This window comes from Lactuca virosa, chromosome 9, assembly GCF_052849685.1.
Source record: "Lactuca virosa cultivar CGN04683 chromosome 9, Lactuca_virosa_CGN04683_v6, whole genome shotgun sequence".
Classification (NCBI taxonomy): domain Eukaryota; kingdom Viridiplantae; phylum Streptophyta; class Magnoliopsida; order Asterales; family Asteraceae; genus Lactuca; species Lactuca virosa.
The window spans coordinates 136,494,555-136,518,487 of NC_136434.1; the positions used below are offsets into that span (position 1 = coordinate 136,494,555).

The 23,933-nt window shown below is 32.4% G+C and overlaps 3 protein-coding genes across 3 annotated transcripts; all 3 read right to left on the minus strand.

Moving 5' to 3' along the window:
- Positions 1 to 538: 538 nt before the first annotated feature.
- LOC145141120 (Radical SAM superfamily protein) lies at positions 539 to 3,195 on the minus strand. The gene is made up of 10 exons (XM_079074455.1): positions 2,919 to 3,195; positions 2,739 to 2,814; positions 2,547 to 2,644; positions 2,361 to 2,462; positions 2,170 to 2,256; positions 1,988 to 2,104; positions 1,774 to 1,877; positions 1,543 to 1,682; positions 1,324 to 1,460; positions 539 to 1,106 (listed from the first exon to the last, which is right to left on the minus strand). The coding sequence occupies exons 1-10, from the start codon at positions 3,147 to 3,149 to the stop codon at positions 855 to 857; spliced, it is 1,344 nt and encodes a 447-aa protein (XP_078930581.1). The 5' UTR covers positions 3,150 to 3,195; the 3' UTR covers positions 539 to 854.
- A 4,822-nt stretch (positions 3,196 to 8,017) lies between these two features.
- Positions 8,018 to 11,831, minus strand: LOC145140870 (putative serine/threonine-protein kinase PBL9). Its single transcript, XM_079074255.1, has 6 exons — positions 11,302 to 11,831; positions 10,682 to 10,962; positions 10,445 to 10,580; positions 9,579 to 9,721; positions 9,381 to 9,504; positions 8,018 to 8,668 (listed from the first exon to the last, which is right to left on the minus strand). The coding sequence occupies exons 1-6, from the start codon at positions 11,351 to 11,353 to the stop codon at positions 8,241 to 8,243; spliced, it is 1,164 nt and encodes a 387-aa protein (XP_078930381.1). The 5' UTR covers positions 11,354 to 11,831; the 3' UTR covers positions 8,018 to 8,240.
- Positions 11,832 to 17,839: 6,008 nt separating this feature from the next.
- Positions 17,840 to 21,179, minus strand: LOC145139831 (protein FAR1-RELATED SEQUENCE 5-like). Its single transcript, XM_079073523.1, has 8 exons — positions 20,948 to 21,179; positions 20,163 to 20,649; positions 19,694 to 19,933; positions 19,120 to 19,228; positions 18,757 to 18,994; positions 18,579 to 18,684; positions 18,359 to 18,497; positions 17,840 to 18,226 (listed from the first exon to the last, which is right to left on the minus strand). The coding sequence occupies exons 1-8, from the start codon at positions 21,177 to 21,179 to the stop codon at positions 17,840 to 17,842; spliced, it is 1,938 nt and encodes a 645-aa protein (XP_078929649.1).
- Between the last annotated feature and the right edge of the window lie 2,754 nt (positions 21,180 to 23,933).

Below are 23,933 nucleotides of genomic sequence, written 5' to 3' on the forward strand. Positions count from 1 at the left end.
AAAAAAGATGAAAGAATGAAGGCGGGACCTAAAAAAAATCAATTTTTGTCTAACCATAAATGGTGGAATGGTGAGCGTTTTTTTTTTCTACCCAAAAAGATGGAACAATGGATAAAAATATCAAATTTTTGTATCATCCCATATTTTATAAAAATATTTATGAATTTTGGAATATACGCTTCACGACTACGTAACGACTACATGACGTTGATTTCTGACCGAGCATCATATAAAAACATAGTCATATTATATTCAACCGACATATGTTTGCTATCATTTAACCAACATTTACTTTAAGATGTCTATATAGTAAAGACAAAAGGATCACGAGACATGCACAAGGGCTTATTGCACTATCTGTCATTTTCTTGCAATAACTCTCAACGTAAATTTAGAGTCGACATTATGGAAAAGTTATCATGCTTTAGTTTCAAATTTCTCCTTCAAAAAATATTGAAGAGACAAATACATAAAGATTACGAGCAATAGTTTTCTTTTAAAATTAAGTCACAATAAAAACTGATAAGAAAATAACAAAGACAGACAACAAGGAGTTTCATACCTGATAGATCAACACGGGAGAGAAGAGAGACGAGATAAGAGACACATACCTAATCATACAGTTATACTTGTACTCTGACATAATCATATCATTACATTATCTTCATCTAACTTAACAGAAATCAACAAACATAACTAATCGATTTTAGATAATAAACACCGAAGAACAATGACAGAAATGAAAAAATGTCATAAAAGATACAAACAATTCACTAATAAAAGCCAACAGACCCTGGTCAGTAAACTGTCAAAAATGGTTGGACCCTTGACCCATCCTATGAGCCTATATATTATCAACAAGCAACTGCAGCTTCTTGTTCAAGTTCAGGTCCAGGTTCAGGTTCAGAATTAGAAATTATGTCATCAACCGAGGGTGTGATGTCATCAATGGAGGATGTGATGTCATCAATGGAGGGTATGACCAATGGACTTTTCTGGAACTCATTTCGTAGCTGCCCACAAGCTGCACTTGCATCTAGACCTCGTGTCTGACGTACACTGACTGTTATTTTACGTGACTCCAACATAGATTGAAATGCATTGATCTGCAAATAATTAAACACAAAAATGAAACTTGTTTTTTCTAAACAAGACATGACATGACAGAATAGAACATACTAAAACAGATTGTCCTGTGTTTGACATGCATCATACTAGGATTAGGACTGATGTTAGTTGGACAATAATTTTAATTTTTTTGTTCCACCCAAAAAGGTGGAACAAAAAGGACTTTTTGTCCCACCCAAAAAGGCGGACACGTACCGCTTTTCTGTAAGGGCGCTTATATTCAGTGCCATCTATTGGGTTAAATGGGATGAGGTTCACATGGTATCCTGGTCCCCATTGATGAAGTAATTCTGCAAGTTCTTTCGCGTGCTCCACGTCATCATTGACTCCGGCTGTAAAAAAAAAATTGACTTAATTTTGTTTTAAAAAAATGCTTAATTGCAAAAGAATATAACTAAACACAAAATTATGTACCTAAAAGTGTGTACTCGAAGGATACACGTCTACTAGTCTCATGAAAATAGTCCCTGCAATCCTTCATAATTGCCTCTAGAGGGTATGACTTGGCACTTGGCACAATCTTTTCTCTTAGTTTTTGATTTGGAGCGTGAAGGCTGAAATACATCAACAATAAATAAATATTAGTTTAAATTGTGTAAAATTACGGAAGTATATAGTGATATGTAAAAAAGTATTTATTGTTACCTAAGAGCCAATGTCGATTGAAGTTTGTGGGAAGCAAGTTTCTTGATAGTGTTTGGAACGCCAACAGTGGAAATTGTCATCATCCTTTGTCCTATTTGTATATCCTTCAATCCAACAGACAACACGCATTGGTAACATGACTTTTTATAATAACAAGAAAAGGAGAAAACATGTAGACATTGATTGAATAGATTTTTTTTTTTTTAAAGCAAACCTTGTTCAAGCATCGGTGAGCAGCAAGGACTTCTTTCAAGTTTAACATTGGTTCACCCATTCCCATGAATACCACATTAGTAACCCTATTGTTAAAGACCTCTTCTATTGCCAACACCTAAAAGTAAAACAATAACTTAGAATACTAAACAGGTTGTACCTAAAAGTCAACTAAAAGTCAACCTGCTCAACAATCTCGTGCCCCTTAAGGTTCCTTGAGAAGCCGCCTTTTCCAGTAGCACAAAATGAGCAGCGTAAAGGGCAGCCTACCTGTATAGTTAACAACAAAGAGTACATGGTCAACTGTAATTAAGAACAATAAAATCAACCATGGTGGAAACTGGAAAGTGGAAAGTGGAAAGGGGAAAGATCACCTGTGATGAGACACAAGCTGTAAGGCGAACAGAACCTTTATCATCTGCTACTGGTATGCCGACAGTTTCCACCAGTCGATTATCTTCTAATTTTATCAGCAACTGAAACATAATCGAAACAACGAATATGAAACATGAATACATGAATGAAGTGAATTTGATGTAAGGAATATGAAGATGATTAACCTTGATAGTGCCATCAGCTGCAGTTACAGAACTATGCACAGATGATCGTCCGACCACCCAACCAGCTTCCTGGAGTTCGGTTCTGAATGCTAGAGGAACTTTTATAAACAAACAAGAAACAATTAGATTGAAAAAAAAGTCAAAAACCACCGCTAAATCTTCACTCTGAAATCCAAATAGCAAGGAGCTCACTCTGGCTGAATTCTTGAATTTCCTTAACCCTTCGTTTGTACAGGAGATGATGCAACTGTTTGCCTCTATAACTTTGCTACATCAAAAGAAATTCAGAATTTGATTGAAATGACAAACCTAATGATACCCATCATTCTTCGTGAGAAATCAATTGAATTTTAAGGGGTTTTCAGTATATACCTGGCCGAAGTCAGTAGCTAGCTGTTGAAGCTGTTCCTCTGACATGCCGAGAAGCACGTTCGAGTCTGGTAGCGAGGCCTTTATCTTGGTGGTAGTGGCGGCGGCGGCGGTGGTGGTGGTGGTGGTGGTGGGAACAGTGACGATGGTGCGAGAGGAGGAGACGACGAGGGCACGTGACCGGGCAGCACGAGCCAGTGGCGTTACGGAGCACATGAACTGTAGCAACGCCATTGATGATTGATAAACCTTCGCCAAGCAACAAAACCTCGGATATTGGATATTTCAAGCCTGCCCCAAATCCTAACATTTACGTAAACGGCGTCGTTTTTATTAACTTATAACTTGACGACAAAACACAAAAATCAATATCATGGAACTGTGAACTAGGGATGAGTTATAAAACCGAAAAATCGGACCGGAACTGGAATTGGATGTTTAAACGGTCCGGGTATTGGGTTCCAAATTTAGTCTTATCCGGGTTCCGGTTATTTCGGGTACGGGTCCAACGGGTCCGAGTATTCCGGGTAAAAAAACCGGAACCGGTTTTTGGAACCGGATATGTAAAAAAACCGGAACCAGGTTTAATGGACCGGAACCGATTTTTGTACGTTTTATAAAGTTTTTATATAGGAAATATAAATAAATATGTAAAAAAGCTTATAAGTTGATGAGTATTTTATCATAATCTATATAAGTTTTAAAAAATGAATATATTAGGAATATATTTTTGGTATAGAAATTTGTATAAAAAATAGTGTCAGTTAAAGATGAAATATTATTTATACATTTTTGATCTAAAGAAAATTGATGTAGGATTGGAGATGGTTGTTTATCATAAAAAAAAAAAGAGAAAACATTGAAGTAATGGAAAACTCACAGATATGAAGCATGACATTCATCTAATAAAATCTCAGCCTATCTCCCATTCCCATCTCTGGTGAACTTTATTTGTAAGAACCATAATTTATATGTAATATTAATATTAGATAAATGGTTATAAGTTTGGTTTTATATGTTAAAGAATGGTTTAATTAAAAAGGGTGATTTCGTCATTTGTAGGAAATTTTGAAAAATTAGCTTATGCAATCGTTTAAATACATTATACTGTAATAACTTTTGTAATAAGTTATGGTGTTTGATTTGAGTGAATTTGACTATATAATAGTGTATTTGATCAAAAAGGGTGAAATCGAAAGTTTTATTATTTTTAGTATCAACTTGTTTTGTTGGCTTAAGCCTTGATGGGTCAAAGTTCTATAAGCTTTTAGCCTATTTACAGTAGATCTTTTACAAAAGGTTATATATTCATCTTGTTGTTTAATTATTCTAACTATTTTTTTTAATTAGAACCTCTAATCATGTTACAATTAACTCATCCCTATGAACGTACGTACAATATATATTACAATCACATAACTAAAGCTCATATTTCACAGTAATATTAAACCAACTTTGTTATATCACGTTATATCATGTTACTTTTTCTTAAAAAAAATCAATGTCGTCAATAACCTAAATGTAATTTTTTGTTTATTAATTTTTTTTATAACGGTTGAAAGATTAAGCGATTGAGGTAACTACAAAAAAATAATAATAATAAAAATAAAAAATCCGGGTTTTCCGGTTATTTTACCCGGTTCCACCTTACCCACTTTCCTATTTCCGGATTTTTCGGTTCTAGACCCACTTTACCCGGAACCGAACCGGAACCGGTTCCTATATACCGGTCCGGTTTCCGGTTCTAAAAAATCTCGTTAAACGGTTCCGGGTTTTCCGGGTCCGGGTCCATTCGGTCCGGGTTTGGACCCACTTTCATCCCTACTGTGAACAATAGCATCCTATCATTTGAAATTAGGCTTCCAAATTCTTTTTAACATCTAGATGTGTATATGGGTGAAATCCATTCCCGAAGCGGACTGAACCGAAACCTTTCGGAATCGAAAAATAAAAATTCAAGGAATTGAAAAAATAACTTATTTATGAGGGTACCGGTACCAATTTTCAGGTATAGAACCAAACAAAATCCAATTAAAGTGGTTTTGAGCTTAAAAAATCAAGTCTTATAAAAAATCAGCCCAACAGCCTCTGTTTAGAACTATGTAACTCAATTAGTTATTAATCAATTAATGTCGTTCTGGAGCCTAAAATGTAGCCAAAACAGAAAACCAGATGCTGGAAAAAAAAAACTAATTTACGAAGTTTGTATGAAAAAATTATGGCTATTTAAAGTTGATTAAAAATTATGTATAAACTAAAAACAGTTCAACTCCAATAGTACTTGTTTATGGTTGTGTAACTCAACCAATTCTTAATGGAGTAAGGTGGTTTTAATCCTAAAATGTAGCCAAGAAAGATAACTAAATGTGAAAAAAAAATTCAATCCAACCTTGTATGAAAAAAATATAAGGGTCATAATATGGTTAAGTGACCCTTCAAATTCAAGTTCCATACAGGTTATTTAAACTCATATTATTGTTGATTCAAAACTTGAACCAATGCTTTTCTTGTTCATTTATAGTCGGTTTCAGATAATGGTTTGTTGATGAGTTTACAATAATTTCCTTAGATCTCAGTCATCCTTTCACGAGGATCCTTGAATTTTTTTACCTATTCATTTTGGTGTTTCTAAGCAAATAATAATGTTATTTAGTAAATTTATCAAGGGTATACATAAAGAAGTATATAATTATAAAATATTTTAAAATGAGTCTCTCTCTCTCTCTCTCTCTCTCTCTCATGAGCCATGCTTGGCGCATGCCATTAGCATATGTTCGGGGGTGGTGTTGGCGCATGCCAAGAAGCTTGGCGAGTGAGCTTGACACAATCACTCCATGCGGTCTAAAGATACGATTTGCATTATAAAATCCGTGTTTGTATTCATTTTTTCATAAAAACATATTTATGTTTATTTATGTACTTAATAAATACATATTTTTATAGTTAGGTATTTTACATATAAAAGTGTTAAAAAAAGCTTTTATATATGAGAAAATATGGTTTTTTTAGTATAAATATGATTTTATAAAGAAAAAAAATCATGTTCAAAATAAAATTTTTAAAAAAATTAAATATATGATGAATTTGTAAGAAAATTTTGAGATCTATGCCAAAAATGTTAAATTTGAACCAAATTTATAATAAAATATAAAATCTGGACCAAAAGTATAGTTTTTAAAAGTCATATGTAAAAAGGGTCAAAATAAATATTAGACAAAACTTCAAAAATGGTCCCTGTGCTTTCACAAAATCTGAAGTTTGGTCCCTAGTTTACAAAAGCCTCACGGATCGTCCCTGTGGTTTCAAAACTTTTAACATTTAGTCATTTTCGTTAACTCCGTTAGCTTTTGATTGTTAAGTGAATGGTATTTATGTCATTTCACACTACCACATGGACCATTTATGAAGATTTGCCTTATTTAAAAAAAAAAAGACAAAAATAATTATTTAATATTAAAGGCTCTCTCTCTCTCTCTCTCTCTCTCTCTCTCTCTCTCTCTCTCTCTCTCTCTCTCTGGATGAATAATCAAAGGGAAAAAAACCCAGATCTGCACTCTTTCTCCTTCTGGTTAGACACTCACCTACCGGTGGTGAAGCACCAACATCGCCACTACAATTTTCAGACCACCAACCACCGCCATTGCTGCTGTCTCTCTCATAATTCTACCCGATGTAAGCCTCAACATCATCTGAAAGATGTCGTACTCTTGCAATATCACCATAATTTGACCTAAATTGGTAAGCCCAAATCAAAATCTAAAATTGTAACCTAGATTCAAGCTCTGCATATAATATTTGACCTAAATCGGAAGCATCATCTCCATTGTCGCCTTCCTCTAAAAGCTCTGCATTTACGAGCTTCGTCGATACAAGCTCACCCATCGAAAACTCATGAAATCGGTTCTGCCTCCATCAATTTCATCAAGAACCAACAACAAACTCTAAGGCTTAATTTATTTCACTAGGTTGGGATCTTCCTCTATCGATTTCAATATGAACCAGTCGTTTGATTTTTATGGCACTGTTGTGGTAGCTGATAAGAAGAGGTATCTGAAAGGAGGAGGCGATCGTCGGTGTTCAGATATTGGCCAAAGCTTAGTGTTTACCGCAGCTCATGAAGAGCTAGAAGAGGAGTTCATAAATGAAATCGATGAAGCTGGTGATGGTAGAGAGAAGCAACTACGTAGAGAGAAATCGATGGAATAGATGGAAATCGAGGGGAGAAGAAGGAGTACAGACAAGAGAGAGGCGACATAGGTAGAGGAAATGAAGATCCATGGGTTTTTCAGTGGGTTCTGGCCATGTTTCTGATCGGTGGTGGCTTCGATGATACTGAGTTGAGGTCTAAATTTAGGGCGATGGCTACGACGGTGGGATCGATTGCACGTATGGTTATGGGAGGTGGTTCATGGCGAAAGTCAGGTGAATAACAAGATATGGATCTTGTTTGATACCGGTCTTCTCTTTTTCTTGTTATACATGAGAGAGAGAGAGAGAGAGAGAGAGAGAGAGAGAGAGAGAGAGAGAGAGAGAGAGAGAGAGAGAGAGACCCTTTAATATTAAATAATAATTATTATTATTATTTTTAAATAAGGTAAAACTTCATAAATGGTCCCTATGAAAGTGAAATGACAGAAATACCCTTCACTTAACGGCCAAATTCTAACGGTGTTAATGAAAATGACCATTTGTTAAAAGTTTTGAAACCACAGGGACGATCCGTGAGGTTTTTGTAAATTAGGGACTAAACTTCAGATTTTTGAAAACCATAGGGACCATTTTTGAAGTTTTGTCTAAATTTAATTTCCGGTTTTTTGGACTTAATCGACTAAAGAAAAAAGATAATGGCGACTATAAGACTTAAAAACAATAACTTTTTTTTTTTTTTTTAATAGATTTCCCTAAATAAAACTCATAAAATGCATAATTAAATAACCAAAATAGCCACGTTACAAAATCTCTTCCTTCAATTTTAGGGGATGTGAGATACTAGAATCGTAACTAATTTAGCGAAGTGATCTCGAATTATGTTCACGTAATATCTTTTGATTGCTTTAACAAGTTACAAGTTATCCTTCAAACAAACTCTACAAGAAACGAAATTTGTATCAATTTAAGCACATCAAATTTCTTTCTTAATGAGAATCACACTCACCACAACATACACATAAACCACGAATCGCCCAAATTCGAAAGTACATATGCATCAAAACTCGAAAACTGTACACCAAAATATCCCCACCATTAGACCCCCTGTTTTTCTTTCCCAACTCTAATACAACTTATTCAGCCCCAACTGAATAAAAAATAAACTTAACCATCTTTTTAAACACTAGTGGACCCCACAGGCCTCGGATAAGAAACAACTTTCTTCTCATTCCCATTCCCATTCCCATTCCCATTCTCTTTTCTCACTGATTCCATTCCAACATTCTCCAACGATTTCTGTAACTCCTGAATCTGTTCCAATGCTTTAACCAACTCATCAGCAGTCGGCCTGTGTTTGGGTTCTTTCATCAGACACTTCATTGCCAGCATGGCAGCCCGTGTGGCAACAGAAGACGCGTATTGCCCTTCGATACGTGGGTCCATGATGTGAAGAATCTTTCGTTTGCTAGTCAAAAATGGCTTAGCAAATACAACCAATATCTGCTCGCCAGGTGGACGGTTTTTATCAATGCATCGCCTACCTGTCAAAAGCTCAAGTAGAACCACCCCAAAACTGTATATATCGCTTCTTGCAGTCAAATGACCTTCATAACAATATCACACATGATTAAGTCGATTAAAAACACTCGTATACCAAAATATTAATTATTTTTAAAAAATATCGATCGATCCTAATGTGAGGAGTTGAAAGGAAAAATGAAGAAGCTATTTGAAAAATGAGAATGAAAATTTTGAAAACGTGTTTGGTTTATTCGGTTTTCAAGAAAATGAAAATTTTATTTCTTTCAGATTGTATGTAAATTAGAAAAGTGATTTTTAAAACGGAAAATGAAGACTCCATTGGTTTCAATCAAATGCGTTTTCTAAAATTTTCATTGAAAACTAAAAATGAAAACTCAACTCTAGTTTCTGAAAACGTTTTCTAGAAAATAAAAACAATTTTTCCACAACCAAACACACTTTTCGAAATTGAGAAAACTTTGGAAAACTATAAAAATCACTTTTCAAATTTACATACAATTTGGAAAACAGAAAATTTTCATTTTCTTGGAAATTTTTTGAAAACTAAATCAACCAAACGCGTTTTCAAAATTTTCGTTTTCATTTGAAAATTTTCACGGAAAACTAGAAAATGATCTTAAAAAATTTTTTTGAAAATTTTCCACAACCAAACGCACTCTAAATATTTACCCCTTTTTCCTTCCAACTCTTCTCACGTTAAAATTGATGGATATTATAAAATTATTTTTTTGGAATGTAAAAAAAAGAAAAAAGAAAAAAAGAAAAAAAGATTACCTGTGGCCATGTATTCAGGAGCTGCATAGCCTTGGGTACCCATAACCCGTGTAGACACATGGCTTTTACCGTCAATGGGTCCATCTTTTGCCAACCCAAAATCAGAAAGTTTTGCATTGTAATTCTGGAAGCAAGTAAAGGGTAAATTCGTAAAAACACAAACTAAACAAAGTGAATAATCATTAATTTGAGACATACTGAGTCAATTAATATATTGGAGGACTTGAAATCACGATATATCACTTTTGCTTCAGGACTATGTAAGTATGCAAGTCCCTTTGCAGCACCTAAAGCAACTTTAATTCTAAGGTTCCATGAAAGAGGCTGAAAATAAGAACTTCCTGTAATAAAAAAAAATATATTAATAGATAATCAATTTCAGGTAGATAAATTAATTCCACACTTAATGAACTTTGTAATTTTATTTTTATCATAACATCGTAGTTTAAAAAATTTACTCATTGTAGAAACATGTAATGTGTTGATTTGAATTATGATGACATGACATAAGTTAACAGGTTTTTATGCCATGTCATCGACTCATCGTCCACATAGGATGTACCTGTGTAATATATTGACGTGGCAAAAAATTACAACATTTTTTTTATAAAAATACTAGGAGAAATATGCAGAAAAGTCTCGTTATTTTGGGAAATATTTTTGATAAAGTCTTAATTTTTTTTTTTAACAGAAAAGTCGTGATTATTTAATATTTTGCCCAAATTAACGAAAAAGTCATTATTTTTATTTTAACAAGAAATAACAAATGATTGTGTAAAATTAAATAATTGGGACTTTTTTGTTCAAAAAAAAAATTAGGAGTTTATCAAAAAATTTCCCAAAGTAACTAGACTTTTCTGCATATTTCCCAAAAAAGTATTCATATCATATAAAAAGATAAAAAGAAGTTACCATATTTTTTAATTATAGCCATGTCATTTAGCTTTTTTAATTAATATAACAAGGGAAAAAAGAAATGTACAATGCTATAATAAAGAAAACTTAATAACTTCAATTTTATATCTACCATTGCATAAAAACGAGGAACAATTGCAAAAACTCACTCCTGAAAAGATGATTTTCCAAGCTGCCACGTGGCATGAACTCATACACTAACATTCTGTGATCATCTTCCAAACAATGACCGATTAATTTTACAAGATTTTGATGATTAAGCTGCCCTAAATAATTGATTTCTGCCTGCATAAACATAAACATGAAACATTGAAACCAGTTTATCCAAAATTATAATTAACTTATTTAACTAAAACTTGTTCTTGTTCATAGCTTCATATACTTACCAACCATTCTTGGTGACCTTGAATGCCTTCATGATTTAACCTTTTGACTGCAATGACTGTTCCTGTACCTGGTTTTGCAGCTGTAAGTGAGTGTTCATCGATCCACCCTTTGAAAACTGAACCAAATCCACCTTCACCCAATACACTATCGGGTCTAAAATTTCTTGTAGCTGTTTTAAGAACATTGAAACTGAAAGACTTTAAATCTCCTGATTGCAAAATCTCATCTTGGCTTCTTGGGCTTCGAGGGCTTGGGGGAACTGAGGCAGATGTTACCTTACCTGTGATAAAAAGTTACGAAATTTTAAAAAGATTTTTAGAGAAAATCATGGGTTACTTAGCGATTAACATTAAAGATTTAAAGAAGTAAAGAACAATCATTTGGGTCACAAGATTGATTTCTAAAGATCCAACCTTTCTGTCGATAAATACAGGGATACAGAATTACAGGTGTATGAACCTAGGAGAAATGGGTCGATAAGCATCGAAAATTTTCAAGAAAGTTGCAAAAGCAAAAGGTCATTTAGGTTGAAGTTTTAAAGTCTTACCCTTTTGTGAATAAGAAAGAGAATTGCAGTAGATATTATTAAGATCATGATTAGATGACGCGATATACTCACCATCATGCCGAGAGCTTTCGATTTTCAATCGAACACTGAAACAGGAACCCATTTTGTACCAAATCGCTGTGTTCTTGATCGCTTCGTTCCTTCTGAGTCAAATCAGCGGCTCAAATCACGCGCTTTTTGCTGCTTCACAGGCTAAATATCAGATAGATGAAGGATGGGTTTGCTTCTGAAGAACAGGTGATCAAACTATGAAAAAATTCACAGGGGAATTAAAACAAACACTTGGAGGGTGTGAAAATAAACGCACACTAGTTGCGTGTTCAATATGCACACATAGTCATATTCATATATGTGTTGAATATTTTAGTCTCGGAGAATCCTTCCAGAACAAAGCCAAAGACAATAAAGTTGACTAATCTCCGTTAATTCTTCACTGCAAGTTGCTTGCCGCATGTAATATTTTCGATTTTATAAGGAAAATTGTTGAGCTGTTTTAGAAGAAAGGAGGGTGACTGTGATTAATGGAATCCAGTGAAGATTTTTATGTGAAGAACAAGAACCTGACAGAGCAGCACTTTACTAAATTCTCGCAAGATATCATCGTCTTTAATACTGTTGCCCGAGTTTGACTGTTTTGTCCTTCCACTTTTTGTCATATTTTACAATTAACCCCCCTGGACTATGACTAATTTATGCAATCAAATAAATTTGTTTATAGATGGAGTACAAAATAACATAACCTTTTACAAAAATGAAGTAGATATAAAAAGTTTGCAAAAACGACATAAATGTTTACAAAATATGGTGTCATCTCTCAAAGAAATAATGGTATTTTTCCTGAATTAAATAACCGTGAAATTAGCTAACATAAGTGATCTTTAAAATGCAAACAAAATTAGATAAAAAAAGAAAGATCGTTTAAAGTGTCTCAATCGAAGAGCACGAATTCAAATTCTTGGAAATACCAAGTTTTCTTGAGAAAATTACATTAAAGCAAATTAAAAAGTTATAAAATTGGCTAGCATATAATTATTTTCATAAAAAATATAAGATACGACTAAGTTAGGTAAAATGTTTGGTTTCTTAGGAAAAAAAGAAAATGGTTTTAAATAGGGTTGACCTTTAGAACCGGACCGGTTCAGAACCGGATCGGTTCGGAACCGGAACCGGTTTTTCTATATTATAAGAACCGGGAACCGGACTACCAGTTCTAGTGTCGGTTCCGGTTCCGGTTCCGTTTTTTCGGTTATTTTTCAAACTAGAACCGGTTAAAATATTATAAATGATATGTCATCTTCCGGAGCTTGTAAATGATTCAATACTTAACCAAATTATGACTTTTTACATTCTAAATTGAAGTACAAACACTAAATTACATGATGAAAAAAGAATCAAGTAATTCCGACTTTATATGAGTGAGTTATGCGCATTTTAAAAGCGGGACAGATTCTAAAAAAAATGTTGAAACAGAAAATACGCAACATTGATATGTTGTCTTTCGAGGTCTATAACCGATTCAATATCTAACCAAAATATGTGTTTTTATAGTCTAAAATGAAGTACAAACACCAAATTACATGCTGAAAAAAAAATTAAGTAATTCCGATGTCATATGAATGAGTTATGCACGTTTAAAAAAATGGAACAGATTCAAAAAAACAAAAAAAAAATGTTGAAATAGAAAAAACGCAACATCGATATTCTTTCTTTCGGGGCATGTGTCTGATTCGATATCTAACCAAAACATATGTTTGTACAGTAAAAAATGAATTACAAACTCCAAATTACATGTTGGAAAAAAAATCAAATAATTCCGACTTCACATGAGTGAGTTATTCATATTTTAAAAAATGAGAAAATTGTCAAACCGGTTCCGGTTTTTAGAACCGGAACCGGTTTTCATAAAAATGGAGAACCGGTAACCGGACCTTGTTACCAATTTCGGTTCCGGTTCCGGCGGTCCTAATGCCCTTCCCTAGTTTTGAATCCTTTGCTAGTTCTTGTATATAAATAGAAGTAACAAGTAAATTTGGAAGAAAAAATAGTCTTTTAAAGGAGTAAAAACTTGAAAATGTTGGTTAGTTTGATAACCAAAAAAACATAAACACGGAAGCATAACTTTGAATCTTTAATCTCAAATATGATTAAAAGAAAACTTAAACATTGAAGAACGATTATATACCTGATTTCATTATAATTTTTGGATCTGAAGAATTAGGGTTGGGTTTTCCAGTTGATCTCAAGAGCTCTCTCTAAAATCCTTCAGCAAACCCTAAACGAATTTACATGTGTATTTCGTGTGTGTTGATTCGCTCCTCATCACATATATTTATAGATGGATATAAACCTTAATGTGAGAGATGGAAGGGATCTTGAGGATCTTGAGTCAAACCGGGAACTCAACCCAGAAGGTAAGTAAATATTCTATAAATCGGTTCATCAACAATTTATATTCTTACCATAATAACTGGATTTAATGATAACATTATATATATATATATATATATATATATATATATATATATATATATATATATATATATATATATATATATATATATAGGGTTAGGTTCAAGTGAGGACATGAGGACAAATCTCAGCCATTAGATTTGTTTTATTTAAGGGTCAATATTAATCAAATAGTGATTTGTATGTATTCTATCGTGATCTATGAATGGGAAAAAATTCAACACTGATTTATACGTATTTAATGAGCTGTATGTAACATCCAGAACTCATAAAAAAGGTAATCGTATCACAAATTAAACTGCTCCCGATAAACCCTATCGGCAAAATCTACCCAAATCGTTTCCATTTGGGTCAAACGATCTTGACATCATCTTCAAAAAAAAAAAAATTAAACTGCTCCCGATAAACCCTCGCGGAAAAATATACCCAAATCGTTTCCATTTGGGTCAAACGATCTTGACATAATCTTCAACAAAAAATCGAAAAGATTTGGTTATTCGTTTTATGTTATAAATTTGAAGCGAGATGAGGTGGACGAAATCATAGAGCTTGAGAAGGAGTCCAAGAATGATGGAATCGGGTTTTCAATCAAAGTTTACTAATACGGCTGCAAATGTTATCGATCTTGATGATGTCGACGTCTTGTACATTGAATCAGGTAGCATAAAGATTATGTTTTTTTTTGTTTTTTTTATGTACGTTCGAAATTAGGGTTTTTCGTCAAGGGTTTTGTTGAGAAATTAGGGTATGTTTGTTATCAGTATTGTCGAGGTTCGTCAATAACAAGTATTTGGCTATGAATGTCAGTGTTTAATGAAATTAGGTTTGTTTTTTCAATTTAGGTGCAGTTAATTGATAGGGTCTTGACTGTGAAAGATTTTGTGTGTGTGAATGTGTAATATTTGAGTATATATTCCGTTTTGAAGGAAATCATATTTAGATGTTAAGTTAGAGTATGCGATATAGTTTTTGATTATCATATTTGGTGATGATTAGGAAGGATGTAAACAAATAATGCAATAGATTATGAAGGCTGTAAACAGTGAAATTGTTGCGATTTGTGAAGCCAACTGGTATGTGCAATGATAAGGTTCTGGTTGAGCATCAGGGTGGTTCAAATCAACAGAATATGGGAATGCAGGTTGTAGTGTACAATGGGAATTCTAGTTTTGATTCTCCTTGTATAATAACACATGGTTGGATAAAGCAAGCTGATGAAATAGAAAGAAACAGTTCTAAAAAGAGTATTACATTTAAAAATGATTGTCCATCATTTGAAGCTAGACTTAATGAATGTGCAGATGAGATGAATAATTCGAAAGGGAATGAAGGTAAAGATGATGAAGTTGTTGACCAGGAATGTCCTAAAAGGACAAAGAGAAATGTTGAAGCTGTAGTAGGGATTAACATGAGAGAAAAAAGAGAAATGAAGCATGGACCTTCATTGAAGTCACATTTTGTACAAAGAGTTGTTGACTTGAAAGATGCAGTTGAGCAAAAAGAAATTCTGGTTGCACAAGCAATTATTGGATTAGGAATGGATAAAAGGTGTAGTTGAATACTTTTTTATTTGTTTTTTTTTTATGATTAATGTAGTGTAAAATATCTGATGTATACAACCGTGAACAACGCAGGGAGCTCGTATGGGAATTAAAAGAAGGGTTTGGAATGCATATAGAGTATGCTAGAGCTATTGCAGGCAAAGTGAATATTCATTCAAATGTAATAGACTGTTTGAGTGTTCTACTAAACAAATTAGAAGAAAGCAAGTCAGAGTCATCATATTCTAGACTTTATTTTACAACAGGCACACTAGTATGGTTTTTCTATTTGGATATAAAAGTATTTTTTAAAGGAATTAATATTAATAATCGTGTTGTTTAAATGTAATTGCCAGCGTGAGTCAATGTATGACGAAAGTGTGAACGAAGATATAAGATACAAGGAGCTTGAAATTATGGTTTCCTCATCAATTGAAGATCTTACCACTGATTCTGAGCTAAAAAATGTGGATTTGGTAATTAAAATATTAAATGTTTACTATTACATTATTTTGTTTTGTTACTAATTGTTATATTTTAATTAAAATGTTGCAGGTTTTCTTCCCCATTGTTGATGGGAATTACTACCTGATATGTTTTAACCTTAAAAGTTTTACAATTTTAATAATTGATCAAAGGAGATTGGTGGGAATAGTTGAGTCCGTCTATGGGAACATACCGTGTGTGCTGGTAAGTACGAATATGAAATTATTAATCTAAATATATGTTTATGTGATTATGTAAATGGTTAATACAATTTTTGTTACATAATTCATGAATGTAATTCCCGTTTTGTTTACAACAAAAAATTTTCTGTCGTTTTCTAAATGACGTATGTAAGAAGAAAGTGAAGACTCTGATGACAAGGAATGTGGTCGTGTTGAAAATGAAGTGTCAAGCATACAACCGTTCAGATGATGGTGGAATCTACCTTATGAGACATATGGAGAGTTTTATGGGGAATCAAACATCAAAGTGGGATTGTGGGCTAGCTGTGGATTTGAAAATACAAGATATGTATTTACAAAAGTTAAGGTACAAGTATTTGGTGAGGTTGCTTTTGTCTGATCATAATATTTTGAAGTGTGAATTTGAAAAGGAGTATGCAAAGTTTGTTAAGATGGATAAGGCAACAAGGAAGAAAATAGTTCAAGGGAATCTGAAAGTAGTCTTTGATGAAGCAATTGGTTAAAAGCTGATGGGGATGGTAGTCTTTTGGTTAGGTTTGTTGATTGGTATGTATGACAAACGGATTTTGTTTTGGTGAGATGTTAGCATTTGGTCTAGGGGTCATATAGTATGGATTTGATTTTGTTATTTGTGTATGAAGTTATTTTGTTATTTGGGGTTTGAACCTGTTTAATATATTAGTATTTATGAAGTGATATGTTTGTTGACTCTTTGTTGACTGTTTGTTCAATGTGTCTGAAATGATTAAGTTGAATGTTAAAGGTCAGTTACTATTGAACTATTAAAATTTGTAGGCTATGTACTTTAATGGAGTTTTCAAGGAATGTAAATTGAATGTCGTATGAAGATGGTATTAATTCAATATAGAATATTATATTGCGCATACAATTCTTAAGTAGAACAACCCAATCAAGTGCAATATATGTATCTATTGATTGACAGTTATTTGACAATTTGTAGTTAGGGTAGAAGATATGTAGTAGTATTTGGTATGCATATGCTATTAATTCAATATAGCATGTTTTATTATGTATACACTTCTTAAGTATAACAACCCAATCAGTACAAATATATGTATCTATTGATTGGCAGTTATTTGACAATTTATATTTCAGGTAGAAGAAGATATTTGTTTGTAAAAGTTAAGGTAGAAGATATGTATTAGTATTTGGTTGAATGGTATGATTTTGGCTTTCTATGGATTTGGGAACAGAACAAGCGTATATACGGTATGGTACAATACATGTACATCCATTGTTGAAAATTTTGTTGAGAACGTATGTAGTACCCATGGTATGTGAATATCAATGTGAGTTTGGTGTTTTGGAGGGGCGTTTAATTAGTTCACATCTTTTATATTCAACCCAAAATTTGTTTTGAAAAAATAATTATCTGAAGTAGGATAAAAGACCCATCATATATTCAACGTACCATAATAGTACGGATGCTAGTCTCAATCAATGTTGAATCAATGTATAAAACAAAATTTCCTATAAAATGAGAAAACGATAACATCTATTGAATAATGGAAAACGTTAAAAACACCAATCAATTTTTTTTTAGCATTCAAACATGTCTTCAAGATCAAAATGACAAATCCAAAACACCCAAAGGTAAACAAAACAATTTAAGTATAAAACATGCATCCACAATTAAATAATAAAAACAAAATGGAAGCTGAAACAAATGCTAATTATTATTAATTCTTCTTTCCGGGACGTTCTCTAAAAATGTTGTTCTTTTCATCTTCTTTCCTAACAGGACAATTACGCCAATCATGATCGTTGCCATTGCGACAATAACTGCATCTGAAACCCTTTGATTTTTCTGTTGCAACCTCTCTTGAACTTTTCATTCTTTTTTTAGTACCACTTCCTTTGTTGCGGATTTTACTGGATTGTGAATTTCCACATTAGTGGGAATGGTAACACCAAGTTTTTTTTTTCAAAATCTTTATTCTTGTTTCCTTTATGATGAGTTGTGAAATTGGAAATGAACTTTTCTTCCGGTTGCTTTATTTCTTGTAAGTATTCTTTTAATTTGGTTTGATTGTTGCTGAGAGAAGATACACAGTTGTCAACAATAGAAAATATATCAAGTGCAACTCTCTGGCTATTCTCGTCAGAATCAGCATAACGAAAACACTTTTTCAATAGTTCTGTGGGTATGATGTCCTTCTGCCAGCGTCTGAGTAAATATTTAGAAGGAATCTCTTTGATGTTATATGAATTCATTACAGTAAAAATGTGGCGACACAAAATACCAAACTGCTCAAACTTCATACAAGGACATTTAAATGTTTGTTCAGACTTATTGTGTGTAACATGGATTGAAAAAATTATAGAAAATTTAGAAAAAAAATATATAACAATTAATAGATTAAAAGTACAAGTTTCAAGAGCGATTACCTTGTAAGTAGACTCACGTATAAGTATATCCCATTGATCATCATTTTCAACTTCTGCATCAATATGAGAACCAATTGAATTAGAAGGAATATAATGAATAAATTCCTTGACAAGACACTCATCAACATCCTCAAATGTTCTGATACAAATTTGTGAACATGAAACCATAGACAAGTACATTTCATTATGAACTTAACGAAAAACAGTGCGAGTGTAAAACAAAGATGCATTCCTCTCAATCTCAAATGGTGTCCTCATTGTTGGATGTTTGTCGTTAGTTTTGAAGTCAAATGATGATTGCGTGAATCTTTGCTTCTCCATAGAAGCTTCAAAAGAAATCATAAAATGGACAATAGTAGAATTATAATGAGTGTTTTGGTGAAATGCAGAATTCTCACTTTCAGAACGAGATGTGGTTCTCATTAATCCTGATAAAGGTGCATGCTTGAAGAATGAAGGTATCCAGAAATGTCTCAATCCATGCATATCATCCAACCATTTATTATCTGTGAGTTTATATTCAATCAATAAGGACTTCCATCCTAACTCAAATTCATCAACTTCTAGCCTCGGATTCCATATCAAGAAGTTAAACTTTTTACGAAATTCTGGATTGTTGACAATGTTCAAAGAAATCTGGGAATTTGTAATTGTAATCAATTATAGGAATTGTAAATTCTTTTTTGAATACACTAAAAAAACCAATTGTTTAATTGGTAAATTTATAATATTTATTAGTACATGTTGACAAGAATAAATACCTTCAATGGCAATTTAGATGTGATATGCCACATGCAAAGCCTATGAATCAATTGTGGGAAAACAAATTCGATGGCTTTCTTCATTGTAGGTAGACCTGACAATCCGTGTCTGCGTGTCGTGTATTCGTGTTAGACACGAATTTACACGACACGAATTTGCTAAACACGAACACGACACAAATTATAAAACATGTGTGGGGTATTAAACATGAACACGACATGTAAAAAAATTGTGTGACACGTGACACGACACGAATAGACACGTTTTTTAGCCGTGTTACACGAAAACACGAAAAAACACGAATAGACACGTTTTTAATGGCTTTTTTAAGCTATTTCTATAAACTAGTTATTGACTTTTACAAAATTGGTCCATAATATATTATAAATACAAAATTTAACCCTAAAGTATATATGTGTTTATACGTGTCACGTGTCAACACGAATTTGTATCGTATCTTATACGTGTCTAAACAGGTAAATTCGTGTTTGACACGTGTAAGACACGAAACACGAATTTAAAATACGTGTCAGACACGAATAAACACGAAACACGAATTTATAAAACACATACACGGAAAACTCGTATCGTGTTCGTGTCGTGTTAATCATGTCGTGTATGAAATTGCCAGGTCTAATTGCAGGGTCTTGGTCGGATAAAACCAACAATGGTTGTTTGCCAAAAGCTTTAAGAAAAGATTTCAACAACCATGTATATGAATCAGTGTCTTCTCTGCTCAACAAGCCAGCACCAAAAGTGACACACCTCTTGTGATTATCAATTCCAGTAAAAGGTACAAAAACCATATGGTACCTGTAAAAGTATTTGAATTAATATATGTATTTTTAATAAATAAAAAATATTAAACTACAATCATTTACAACCTATTAGTTCGAAAGTAGCATCGAAAGAAACTACATCACCAAACTCTTTATAATTGATCTTGGATGTTTCATCTGCCCAGAAAATAACATTCAACTGCTTATTCTCAACTCAATACTCAAAAGAAAAATTCTTAACATTCTATTTTCTGTTATTCAACTTGTCCACTAGCATCTGAGCATCACTACCACCTATAAAGCAATTGAGATCCCTCATGTAATTTTTGAAGTCATCAATTAGACCGCCTACAAAATTGTATCCACCAAGAATACTTGTATACAGCCTATGAGCTATGGTTGCACCAATATTTTGATTAGACATTGTAAGAATGAAAGATTTTTTAGTGTCATCCAACTGCCTATGATGATGTGAAAACAACATATTGTCTCTTGATATAAGTGGATGATTGTGTTTTTCTTTAAATTCATATAACCACCATTTAGTAGTTCCAGGGAAAACTTTAAATCGTATACGCGCGTTGCATCCGGTCCTACTAGTGTCAGCCCTTCTTTTAATTTTACTCATTTTTTGGTCCAAAGTATCAACATGAGATGTATTTGGGAAACCTTCCTTGTTACATAGAAGATATTTCATGTACACAATTCCACACTTCTTTTTGTTTGTTGACTTTCTAACATCAAAACCCGCTGCACATGCATATTTTATGTACATGTCTTCAATTGCATCATCAGATGGGTATTTATGATCTATTATTGGCTTAAGATCATCAGGGACAGTTTACCGGCTATTACCAATTGTTGATCAAGACAATCATCTTTTTCTCTCTTTACATGATTCAATTTCTGTAACATCATAGAAGGGACAAGTTAATAACAGAATACAAATCACAAATCAACAAATCAAATAAACTGAAATATAAATTTTCATTATAGTATACGATTCTGAAAACTAAATTTTTTATAGTATTACAACAAAATAACATACCAGGAAGTTCAATTGTTTCATGAAAATTCTCAGGAAATGTGAACTCACGTTCATTGTGGTGATCCATCATGTCGACTTTTTCGAATGCGAGATTATAATTATCAGTCGAACAAATTTCATCCTCACTTGACAATGATTCATCATCGACTGATGCAGTTTCCCATTCATTGATGTCGTCGTCTTCATTGATCTCGTCTATATCATCAAACTCGTTGGCAAATGACAAATCCATTAACGGATTCTTATGGACAACTTTGAGTACAACTTAAATTGAATATCCGATTGAGTATGGTTTGTTACTATTGATATTAGAAAATTGGATATTCTTACAATACGATTCCTGATACACACACAATTTCCGCCTGATACACACACGATTGATGATTGACGAATTCATAAATGTTTGTTACAAATAATATTAAACGTACCTTAATTATAGGAGGTTACCTTGAAATATTCATTAAATTTGATTAAACAATCCAAAATTGCCATTATTAATGTAAAATAATATAATATTTTAATTTAATTAATTATATATATTGATTGGTTGAGATTTGTCCTCATGTTCTCACTCTAAAAATAGTTTTTACATGAAATTATATATATATATATATATATATATATATCTGATGTGGTCTCATAAATATCTAACAATTTCCCACTCGACCACAAATATATAAATGCATGTATAACTGTATAAGCATTTTAAAGAATGTTATCATAATATTGGTACCCTTAAACAATCTCATCCACTAATCATAATAGTATTGGATCAAAGTGGTCTTCGTTACTATTTACGTAACTAAACCTATCATTGGTCACATATACATATAACGACATAGATTAAATATGATGTGTGGTGTTAAAATCTAAATAGATTTCCAACGAGTTCCTTTTTAACTTGAAGTAAGATCAAACTTCAAATAAGTGCAACTAATAATGGAGTTAACCGAATTCTTAATTTTGTATAGAAAAACATAATTGTTGTTAAACAACACATAAAGCACCATAAAACTCCCACTAAAACCAAGTATCACACTAATGTGTGTAGTATGCTCATGAAAGACCTAGGGGGGTAATCCCTTTATGAGCGGATCCACTTTTATGGAGTTTGTTCATATGTGATATATATATATATATATATATATATATATATATATATATATATTTCCATTTTGCACTATTGTATTAACAGAAACAAACTTGATGTCAATATGTTTTGACTTAATAGAACTTCTGTTGTTGGAATATAACATTGCTAACTTATTATCACAACTTTAGTGGTCTTTCAATACCAATAATGTGTAGCATCGTGACAAATTTTCGCAACCATATTCCATGCTACAAATTATGTTGCCATTATGGAAGAAGTTACCGAAGTCTATTCCATGAAATGGCTTATCATGATAAAATGTAAAAGTATCCCGATATGGATCGGTAACTATTTTGGCATCTAATAAAATCATATTCTTAATAAAAATGATCTCTAAAACATCTGATTTCCTATAATTGAGCATATAGCCTTTTGTTATATATAGATATCTTAAAATCCATTTGGTTACTTTCTTATGATCCAAACTTAGTTTGCATAGATATTTGCCCAAAACCAGAAAGATAAATTTACTCCCACTTAATCTTTGATACACAAAATCATCTACTGTATTTACCTCAAAACCAAAAGAGATAATAAATTGATGAAAAATGTGGTACCACACATAGGATATCCAAAATTGAGGTTGTTGGGTTTGTGTATTCAGAACATTGTCGATCACTGATTCATAATCTGTATACTATCAAAAAACAATAATAGGAATCAAGATTGATTCCTCCTTAAGGACAATGTTGTAACCTTGTTTCTCCCCCAAACTCAACATCCTCAAAGAATGTTGTTCTATCCAAAATGCAAGGTCAATATCCATGCAATTGAGAACTAACATAATGTCCTCATTCCATTACTTAAAGTTAATCTCATTGAGTACATAAGTCATAAATGTGATTAATGTTAGCAAATATAATATCATAATTCAAACATAAGCAAATCTATTTTTATGCTCATTAATCCATAAACCGTAATCAATAAATTCAATTTATGACATCTTTACAAGGTATCGGCACAACATTAATATCAAGTCTTTGGACAGTAATACTAACTTGTAAGAGATAACCTTGTTTTAGAGATAAACATTGACAATAAATCATGTCAATTAACAAGCCCCTCTTTTGGATTGACTTATTAATCACATGGAACCAAAAAATCGCCACATGTTTATCACCACGTATATGTTTATTCGACCAAATATCAATCTACCTCTGGGTCGGCTAATATCCGCATTAATGAACACATAAACTATAAATTTTGATAATAAGAATTGACAATGTATCATGTCAATTAATAAACTCATCTTTGGATTGACTTATTAATGACATGCAACCTAAAATTTGTCACATATTTATCATTAAACATGTGTTTATCCGACCAAATATTAACCTACCTTTGGGTCGATTAATATCTGGCATTAACAAACACATAAACCATAAAATTTAACAATAAGCATTGACAATAAATCATGTCAACTAATAAGCCCTCTTTGGATTGACTTATTAATGACATACAACCTTAAAAAATTGTCAACGTGTTTAGTATCATATATGTGTTTATCCACCCAAATATCAACCTACCTTTGGGTCGGTTAGTATCCGCAATAATAAACACACAAAAAAAACCATGTAAATTAATTTCTCAAAAGAAATCACTTTGGTGATTTATTGTGTCATTTAATTTACTCTGAAAATAACATGTCATAAATGTAATTTATTAGCAAATAACCTAAAATATTTTGAATGTGTCTATCTTTAGGTTGAACACAGTTCACATAAACCAAATAATATAAAACTTGAAGAATTTACAACCAAATTAATCAAAATAATATATGTTACTTTTGTAACAATATTATATAAATCACAAACCCAAAAAAAACTCAATATC

Coding starts and splice junctions, on each gene's coding strand:
- LOC145139831 (XM_079073523.1), bottom strand. CDS start 21,179: ATGGATTTGTCATTTGCCAACGAGTTTGATGATATAGACGAGATCAAT. Junction 18,685..18,756: donor AACCACATCTCGTTCTGAAA/GTGAGAATTCTG, acceptor TTTCTTTTGAAG/CTTCTATGGAGAAGCAAAGA. Junction 18,227..18,358: donor TACGTGAGTCTACTTACAAG/GTAATCGCTCTT, acceptor CCTTGTATGAAG/TTTGAGCAGTTTGGTATTTT.
- LOC145141120 (XM_079074455.1), bottom strand. CDS start 3,149: ATGGCGTTGCTACAGTTCATGTGCTCCGTAACGCCACTGGCTCGTGCT. Junction 2,463..2,546: donor CAGCTGATGGCACTATCAAG/GTTAATCATCTT, acceptor ATTATGTTTCAG/TTGCTGATAAAATTAGAAGA. Junction 1,107..1,323: donor AGCGCCCTTACAGAAAAGCG/GTACGTGTCCGC, acceptor AATTATTTGCAG/ATCAATGCATTTCAATCTAT.
- LOC145140870 (XM_079074255.1), bottom strand. CDS start 11,353: ATGGGTTCCTGTTTCAGTGTTCGATTGAAAATCGAAAGCTCTCGGCAT. Junction 10,963..11,301: donor CGAAAGCTCTCGGCATGATG/GTGAGTATATCG, acceptor TTTTTATCACAG/GTAAGGTAACATCTGCCTCA. Junction 8,669..9,380: donor TCCTGAATACATGGCCACAG/GTAATCTTTTTT, acceptor ATTGTTATGAAG/GTCATTTGACTGCAAGAAGC.